This window comes from Perca flavescens, chromosome 17, assembly GCF_004354835.1.
Source record: "Perca flavescens isolate YP-PL-M2 chromosome 17, PFLA_1.0, whole genome shotgun sequence".
NCBI lineage: Eukaryota > Metazoa > Chordata > Actinopteri > Perciformes > Percidae > Perca > Perca flavescens.
Window position 1 is genome coordinate 9,756,758 of NC_041347.1, and position 9,534 is coordinate 9,766,291.

The window sequence follows — 9,534 nt, forward strand, 5'->3', positions numbered from 1 at the left end:
TGGTGGCTAAGGAAAGGCTGTCTTAGGGTTAGGGATAATTAAATGAAGTCTCGGTACCAAAGGCACCGAGGCTTTCTGCGCAAACTACCAGTCGGAGCCAACTCGAGCGAATCAAAGCCCCCCCAGAAGGGAACCCTCGGAACCCAGGTAAGTAATATGCTCGTATGATTATTTTGCAAAGGTTCAAATAGCTGGTCCAACTAAAAGGCCTGAGGCAAATTGGTGGTGCCTAAGAGGAAGGAAAGGAAAGAAAGGAGAGAGATATAAAGGGGTGGTAAAAAATAAGTAAAAGAATTAATAAAAAATAAATAAATAATAAACGGATAAGTAAATAAAAAAATAGAGAAAGAAATAAATAAAGAGGACATAAGAATTAAAAATTATAAAAAATTCTAAAAAATAAGTAAAATTTAAAATTGAAACTAGTGAATAATAAATAAAAAATTACTAAAAAAATAGAAAATTAGGGTTAGGGGGGTTAGGGTTAGGAATGATAAATTTATCACGATGAAACCCCCCGCTTCGTCCGACGACTGAGCAGTTCGATAGGGAATCAAAGGCAAGGGCACGGGCCGGCGCACGTCAGTGATAAGTTCTCAATTCCAGCAATATCCAATAAGGTTTTTTCATTTGATTCACAATCTCGTGTTTCTGTTATTGTCAAATCTGGTACGGATGTTCCAAGGTGCCAAGGAGGAGGGGTCTGGCATTGTGCTTAATTTTTGGGAATTTTGGTAACGGTCATGTCGCTTTATCTGCGATAGAGAAGGTCTGGCATTGTATGTAATTCTTAAGGAATTTTAGTACCTGCCACGGTCGCTTTATCTAAGGTACAGAAGGTCTGGCATTGTGCGTAATCTTAAGAAATGTTGGTACCTGTCATGGTCTTCTCTCTTTTTTTCTTTTCTTTCCCCTTTTCTTTATCACTGCACTGGTTGCTATATCTGCGATAAAGGAGGTCTGGCATTATGTGTGATTCGAAGGAATTTTGTTACCTGCCACGGTCGCTTTATCTAAGGTGCCGAAGGTCTGGCATTGTGCGTAAGGAGTGTTGGTACCTGTCAGGGTCTTCTTTCTTTTTTCTTTCCTTTCTTTATCTGCACTGGTCGCTATATCTGCGATAAAGGAGGTCTGGCATTATGTGTGATTCGAAGGAATTTTGGTACCTGCCACGGTCGCTTAATCTAAGTTGCCGAAGGTCTGGCATTGTGCGTAGTCTTTGTAATTTGAAGGAATTTTGCTACCTGCCATGGTTGCATAATTTTAAAGAACGTTGGTACCTGCCATGGTCGTCCCTCTTTCTTTCTTTTCTTTCTTCTTTATCTGCTCTGGTCGCTATATCTGCGATAAGGGAAGTCTGGCATTGTGTGTAATTCTAAGGAATTTTGGTATCTGCCATGGTTGTTCTACCTGCAGTAAAGAAGAATAGAAAGAGCGGGGAGGAGAGTTGGTTGTTAAAAGGTTGAATAGTTGTTTTAAGTGAGAAGGGTTATTATATTGTTTAGAGGTTAAATTGTTGTATTAATTGAATAAAAGTAAGTCTATTTTAGAAGCTAAATTTCAGGACACATCATCAGTAGTGTACCTCAGCATCATTGAGTGTTTCGGCCATTATCACTAGACACTCTCCGCCAAGGACGGCCCACCGGGGTTGATCAAGTCCCGGCGTGTGTCCCTTGTCCAATTAAGTAAGTTTAAACAGTTCAAGAGTTAAGATGAATATAATAGTATCAATAATATTATAGTCTTTCAATCAATACATTAAGATTTTTAAGGTCCATGATCCAGGTTAAGCCTAAAAGTTATTTTTGCTGCAGCATTGTTGTTGTAATTTAACAAAGTTGTTGAGTTATAATAATATGAGACAAGATAGAGACCTGTAAAGTAAAAGGCAGTTAAGGGTATGTATAATAGTTTAAAATTAAACTTACCACCTGAATGACAAGGGTGTCTGTTAACAGCGCAAGCTAGAACCACCCAGGTCAAACAGGACAGAGGGTCCTGGAGTCCAGGTCAGTCTTTTTCAATTCCTTCCTGTGTTCCATACACGACAACTACAGGAGGCGCAATCAAAATCCAATCGGATTGGTAATTTGCGCCCCTGTAGTCTTCCTTCGTAACAGTCGGTTGCATTATGGTTAGGGTTAGAAAATTTTAAACAAGGTATTTCAGCGATTAAAAACACTAGGAAGGAAGGGCAGGAATCCCGAGTAAAATTATCTAAGTTTTGTTAATGTAGGACCACGGGAAGCGGGTGAGAATTAGTTTTAAAGGCGAAAATAGTTAATTATGCGAAAATGGGCGTGGCTAAGGCTTTTTTTTGCGCTATAACTTCGCTTCTGAAGGTTCTAAAGACTTGGGAATTAGTTTGATAAGCGTCTTTAAGTCTTCTGTTCAAATTAGTGTGGGTCACACATCCGTGGGCAAACCGGAAGTAGGCGGAATTTCACTTCCTGGTTGAGTTTTTTGGTTTTTCTTCATGTTTAAAGGTCCCAAACATTTGGAATCTAGTCTACTTTAATTTTTACGACGAGTTAATATCGATACAGTGTCCGTGGTTAAAGGTCTATTTTCTAAGCTTCAAATTCAAATTAAATCTAATTAGGGATAGGTTTAAGAGTTAGAGAAGATAGAGAGATTGGAGTAAAATGGTAGGGATCTGGGTGGGTTGGGGTTAGGGATTTGGAGTGGGGAAGGGTATGGGTTAAGGCTTAGGGGAGGGTGTGGTTGGGGTTAGGAATAGGGGAAAAGGGTAAGAGTGGGGAAGGGTTGGTTAGGAGTTAAATAAAGAGGGTAAATACAAAGGCCCGTCGCGCGGGAGTCTCCCTGATTGCACTCGCTTCAAGTGAGGGCTGGTCTCCACCCACCCCACCCCCCCAGGGGAAGGGGGCACTTGGCACAAAAGTGCATCAAACTAATCCCTATTGGTTAGGGTTAGGACTAAAGAGACTAGGGTTATAAAATCCAATTTAGGGGTCCAGATTAAAGGTTAGAAACCCCGGTTGTGGTTAGGGATCCCATTAGAGGTCTTGGTTAAGGTTAGGACCTTTGGTCAGGGGTTTGGGAGCCCAATAAAGGGTCCTAATCTAAGATTAGGGGCCCGGGTTAAGGTCAGGCACCAGGTCTGTGACCTTAGGATTAGGCACCAGAGCAGGGAGAGGTTAAGTTTAGGGTTGAAATTGTCTAGGTCAGGGGATAGACTCGACTATTTTTCGTTGAGGCCCTTAGGGACCAGTGTCCATAATTTAGAGATCCAATTCCGTTCGGTTTTACGTCTGACCTGTACCGTCCAACTAGGATTCGCCTCTAAAATCGTCGCCCTTAAACTCTGCCACTCGTGCTCAATAAAATGGCTCACCAGAGGATTATTTATATTCCTATGGTTGACAACATTGTATCTATGCTGTGTAAAGCGTGTTAACAATGTGTTCCCAGTTTCCCCGACATATTGTAAAGTACATTTAACACACCTGATTAAGTAAACACAATTTCTGGTGTGCACATTAGTGCCTGTCTGAGTCCTGAAGACTTCTTTTTTGTTGTGTTGTTTTGAACTGTCCTATACTGTCTGTAGAAACTGTCCAACTTTTTGGATTTGGGCTGGTTCAAAGGCCGTAATTTGGACCTGACCAAAAATCTCTTAGGTTTTTGTTCTTTCTGTATGCGGCAATAAGCCGATGGTCCTTTAAGAAGTTATTTCCCCCTGAGCGATTAAAATTATCCTTGAGTTTTCGGACAAATGCGACATTAGCCTCTGAATATGTAACAACAATTGCCAGGGTGGCGTCAACGCAGATAGGTTTGACCTCCTTAAACGTCTTAAGGGTACCCCGTAGGAGACTGGACGTGTATCCTCTGCTTCGCAAAGCTGTAAAAAGGATTTTGACTGCAGCTTTAAAGTCAGTTTGTTGTGTACAGATCCTGTCAAACCTCAACAACTGGGACTTCACTAGGCCCGCAAAAGTGTGGCGGGGATGGTAACTGGACCTGTACAGAAGCGAGTGACTGTCAGTTTCTTTGAAAAACACTTTTATGTCCAACTGAAGTGTTTCTGTGAACTGTGGACCTTTAAATGTTGTTGTATCCAGAAAGTCAATCGTGTTTGGGCTCAATGTTGCAGTTAAGGAAATGGAGTCACTAAATTGATTTAATTTGTCCAAAAACTCATAGAATTCTGCCTCGGAGTGAGTCCAGACCCCCCATATGTCGTCCAAAAATCTAAAATAATGGAGGGGCTGGAGAGGGCAGGAAGCCAGAGCTCCCTCCTCCCAGCCCAGCGACATAAAAATGTTTGCATACGCAGGGGGCGTAAACACGCCCCATCGCAGTGCCGCGGACCTGTAAGTAGTGATGGTCGTCGAACTCGAAATCGTTCCTGGTTAAGCTGAGCTCGAGCAGCTGAAGGAGCTCTTTATCGGGCCTTTTAACATTTGGATGTTTTGGAAGGTTTCTTTAACCGCCGCCAAGCCGTCTGGAGTGCTGATGTTGGTATACAGCGCCTCAACATCCATCGAGAAAAGGAAGGCCGAGGCCGGAATCTTCAAGGCCTTAACCGTTTCCACAAAATGATACGTGTCTTTTATATAAGCTTTATGTAAAATCGACAGCGGGTTCAGATAGTAGTCGATAAATCGGGCAGTGTGGTAAGTTTCACTACTGCAATCTGAGACTATTGGTCTCCCTGGAGGGACTTTAAAGGGCACGGACCATTTCTCACCTGCTTTATGGATTTTTGGGAGGAGGTAAAATCTTGAGCTCTGGGCTCCTTATCGCTCAGGAGGAAATTCTTCTGCTTGGTGTTAATGAACTTTTTGGCATGTAAAGTGTTCACAATCTTGTCAACCATAGGAATAGTTTGTTTAAAGATGGGTCCATCTAGTTTCTTATAATAATAAGTGTTGTTGAGCTGCCTAAAACCCTCTTGGAGGTAATCCTCCCTGTCCAATATGACCACAGCGCTTCCCTTGTCCGCTGGTTTAATCACCAGATTATTATTAGAGCTAAGTTGGTCAAGAGCTTCTAATTCATAGCGTGACAAGTTAGATTTAGTCCAACCGACTCTATAGTCATTTTGGAGAGCAGTCATGTCGAGTTGGATTAAATGGGAAACCTCTGAAGGAAGATGGGCTAAGGCAGGAGACCAATTAGACTTTGGTAAAAAAGGTAGCTGTATCGAATCTCTTCTGTCCTGGTAATACACAGCTAACTTGAGATGTCTATGATAGCTCTGTAAATCAGCCCTAAGAATATCCCTCACCTCTTTGTTGGTTTGCCTCTGGATGGACGGGACAAAGGTCAGGCCTCTGTCCAACAGAGAAGTCTGTGCTGCTGTTAAAACAAAAGACTTAGAGAGGTTAACAATAGTTTTTAAACCCACAGCCTTTATGGCCTTCACTGGGTTAGGGCGTTTAAACAAGACAACCAATGTTGGAACATGTGTTGTGCAGTAGAGTCAGTCCAATGGATCTTGTCTGCTCTGGTGATGAAAAGTGTTCTCGATAGCTGAGGAATATGGTCAGGATATGTGACCAAACAGTCATTAATTTCCCGCAGCTGTTCCTGTTCCTGGACAGACAGCTGACGTGAAAAATTAATAATCGGGATCAAAATCCGTGCCTCAGGAAAAGCTTTAGAAGCCATCTGAACAGTTCTCTCAATACATGGAATGGTTACAGTTTCTGCATGTTTTTTCCTATCATTAATGCCAAATGAGAGAATGAGTTTCTCAACCTCGTGCGAGACAGGAGTGCGGGCCAATAGAGCTTCCGCGTGTTCAAATCTAGCTCCTGGATAGCTCTCAATCTGTATGTGTGTTTCTTTGTAAGGGGCAAAACGACTTAAATTTGAATCGCCCAAATAGACCCATTTTTTCCTAGCTATCAGAGACCACTCGTGTAGTTTATCATCAGAGCTCACATGCCTATAGGGTGAACAGAGTGTTTCAACAGTAGGTGGGTCAAAGGTCAGCCTAGTTTGAATGCGTGCAGTGTTGAGTGGCTTAAGGCTCATGGAGCGTGAGATACCTTCTGTGATGATCTGTCCACGAGAGGGCTGCACAGTAGCTCTACGTGGGGTCTCAACATCTGAGATCGTGATGCTGAGAGGGTCAAGGGCCTCCGGGCCCGGATCGGGAATCTCAGTGGCCACCACCTCACCAGTGGTAGAGCGTAGCACCTCGAGTCGAGCTCTCATGTTCCCCAGAACGTCAGCTTCAGTTAACCCATCGGTGTCGAGGTCAGGTTGCGGCTCAGCTTGTGCCGCGGCGGGTTGGTGAGGCGGCGGGGTGGGAGGGACAAAGGAGAAGGTGGAATCCTCAGAGGCATGGGGGGAGGTGGTGGTGGGGGGAGGAGCAGGAGAAGACTGAGCCAAAGGTCGAGGAGGGGGCCCCCCCAGCTCACCTTGTTCCTCCGGCCCTGCTGTTTCCCTCCGATGTCCTTGGTTTCCAGCATCGCGGTGCACATCTGCCGTCACTGTCACAGGTCCCGACGTCTGAGCAGGTCTCCCAACGTGGTTAAAAACCCTCGGGGCGCGTTGGGGAAGTTGTTGTGGAGCTGGAGTTTCCTCTGGATCCTCCACAATCACTTCATTCCAGTTCTGTTGTAGCCTCGTCCGAGTCGGCTGTGCGGCTCTGCCTCTTTCTCCCCGTAGATTCGCCACTTCATTCTGGATTCCAGGTATGTTGAGTGTACGCAATCGGGTAGCAGGTCGTGTAGCGGGCTCAGGGCGAGCTGGCAGGGTCTCCAGGATTTTAGCATACACCGTATCGAGCGTGTCCTGTGACAATCTGCGTCTAAAATGGCTCTTGGCCCACGCTGCCGCTATGTCAAAGTTTGTTTGCCAATCATCTAGCTGTAACTGCACCAAGGATCGTAAGTTGACTTTGATAGACTCAACATAGTGTCTTTGTAGGATTAACAGAGTGGATTCTTGCCATATTTCTGCATTTTCCCTAATCAAAGCATCTGTCTCAGTCGTAGGATCCGCCGGTTTTATCGACCGGCAATTAGCTTGGTGAGCTTAGCAATACCCTGCGGAGGGTCCTCGGCAGAGGCGTTAGAAAGATGATGTGCAGATTTAATAATCTTGTGAATGGTGCAGGTTACAACAGTGAAGTTAGGATCAGAATGGCGTTGCGCACCCGCGCTGGGGCTGCTGTCTAGTATTTCTGTTATTATTTGCCCACCTTTGATTGTTGTAGTTGTTGCTCCGTTGGCGTGGCTGCTGTTGGCGTGGCTGCTGCTGGCCTCTCTGCCCGGACCTGCCACGGGATCGCGAGCCACTTTGCCAGCGGGCTCCGCCGTTATTGTTGTTGGATCGGCCGCGGCGATTATAACTATTATTCGGCGTCCGTTTCTGCCTCTCCAGCCTCCGTTACCCTGCCAGTTATTATTAGCTCGGTAGCTGTTAGCTCGACGGTAGTCGGGGGCTCGTTGTTGGGGGCCGTTAAAGCCAGCAGGTGTCTGACGGGGGAGATCGTTGCGTCTAACCGGGGCACGTTGTGTCGGGCCGTTGTAGCCAGCGGGGGGCCGTTGTTGCGGTCCGTAGTAAACATCGGACCTGGCTACGTCCGCATAAGTAGCTTGGGGATGGACGTTGCTAACCCGTCAGCATAGTGCTGCGTGGGTCCGTTATCGTAAAAGCTACGTTGGTAATCGTTAGCAGGCCTGCTAACGGGGGTAGCGTTGGTTATAGGTTGAAGCATTAGCTGAATAGTTAGCTCTTTTAGCATTCACAAACACTGGTTCACTGCTATCTGGGTAGCTAGGCCGCTGATGACGTTCGAACGAGGGCCGACGGGGCTCGGGGGTCCGGCCGTAATCTCTAGTAACTAGCCGACCTCTCCGATAACGTACCGTGTTCCAGGGAGGCTCTTCCTCGTAGTCATCCTCAAAGTAGTCCTCATAGAAATCCTCCATGTTGCAGCGGACCACAGGCAGTGAAGCAGGAGAAAAAAGCGTTTAGCTCACTAAACTTAGCACAGCTAAAATAGTTGAAAAATCTTGTAGACGTGATGGTGTTGTTGTCAAATATGTTTATTGTAATTAAACAACAAACAGGCAACGACGCGTTTCGGCATTAAAGCCTTCTTCAGGTTGCAAAACAGACAACAATGTACAGAGTTTACATCCACAGTGTGTCAAGGCTACGCTAAAGGCGGGTAGATTGCCGTTACCTGAAGCGCCTTCCTGTATACGCCCGTGTTGTGTTCAAGGAAATCCGAATTCGGAACATCTTATACTTTTCTCTCCAAAAATCATCATTATACATACAGTAAAATAGGTAATTACAATAGAATATTCTGTGTGGATAAATCAACACACATACATATGTACACACCATCATGTAATGAAGAACAAAGAACGCCTTTTTTAAGCTGTAAAAAATACATTATCAGTTCCTCATGAATTGCACTTAGCGAGAATGTAAAAAACATGGCATGAACGTCTCACCAAAATGTCAGATATCATTAATGGCATGATGAAAAATCATGAATGAAACGTGAGAATCATGAATGAAACGTGAGACCCATCGTGGAACAATAAGCACTTGAATAATCCACGAAGCTGAAAAGTCCCACAAACAATGCACAAGCACTTCATCAGTCAAAAGAGTTGCATTTTTAACTTCTTTCAACATTTTTAACTCCCAGGAAAAACACACAAAAAAAACGACCCACAACAGTGGTGATATACTTTTTAAATATATTAATTAAAGTACTGCTAAAAATAGCTTTTAAATAGAAAACAGAGTTCTATTTGTACGTTTCTTATGGGAGAAAAAAAGTTAAAAAAGGCATAATATGTGTACAGTTTAATCATAAAGAGATTGCAAAAATATTCATATATGGAGAGAAAACACAGCAACAACAGGACGTAAAGGAGGAGGCCAACCTGTAGAAAATGATTATTCCTAAATTGAAAGGTTTTTTACCTGGACTTGCTCCACTGTGGAAAACATCATCAAAATACACCATCACGTAAACAATTAACTATTGACAGGAAGTCATATATTACAGTCTTTATTCAATGTCCTTTTAAAATAAAAAGGTGAAATAAGGTGTTCCCCAGTGAGGAAAAAATAGTTCTTTCAGATCAGGGACTGTCCATTCGATTCCAGCAAAAAGGAAGAAAAACTCAGGGGAACAAAAAACACCTCAAAAGGAGGGATACAGTCCGAAAAAGGGTCTTCAGTATCAAACGTTCTCATGCTGGTGCGGTGAGAAATCTCACCCCAGCTTTGCAAACTAGTTGCTGCATTTTTAGTCCTGTGTTGTGTGTCCAAAGTCTCCGCAACAAGCTAGTGACCACACACAGTAGTTCAGTCTCTTGAATTAGTGTGGTAAAATAATAATCACCAATGTAAGGCAAGCTGGTCTTTAGTGGGTTCAGGCCTTCATTGAGTGTAGTTTGTGTTCTAAAACAAGGCTCCAATGACCCACCAGTGTGTTGCCTAGCAGTATGTCAGTCGTTATAAAACATAAAGGGTCTTAGTCTTATGTAATCACAAATGTATGTATGAGATCAAAAGTTCAGT

The 9,534-nt window shown here is 44.0% G+C and overlaps 1 protein-coding gene across 1 annotated transcript; it reads right to left on the reverse strand.

Moving 5' to 3' along the window:
• Nucleotides 1–4,379: 4,379 nt before the first annotated feature.
• Nucleotides 4,380–7,916, reverse strand: LOC114572514 (uncharacterized). Its single transcript, XM_028604184.1, has 5 exons — nt 7,854–7,916; nt 7,184–7,460; nt 6,024–7,016; nt 4,718–5,328; nt 4,380–4,547 (listed from the first exon to the last, which is right to left on the reverse strand). The coding sequence occupies exons 1-5, from the start codon at nt 7,914–7,916 to the stop codon at nt 4,380–4,382; spliced, it is 2,112 nt and encodes a 703-aa protein (XP_028459985.1).
• Between the last annotated feature and the right edge of the window lie 1,618 nt (nt 7,917–9,534).

Bases quoted from the DNA above. Each gene is read 5' to 3' on its own strand.
- LOC114572514 (XM_028604184.1), bottom strand. From the start codon at position 7,916: ATGGAGGATTTCTATGAGGACTACTTTGAGGATGACTACGAGGAAGAG. The intron at 7,461-7,853 runs GTACGTTATCGG...CTCCCCCGTCAG, and splicing joins AAGAGCCTCCCTGGAACACG to ACACCTGCTGGCTTTAACGG. The intron at 5,329-6,023 runs GTATCTCACGCT...TTGTTTTAACAG, and splicing joins TGGACAGATCATCACAGAAG to CAGCACAGACTTCTCTGTTG.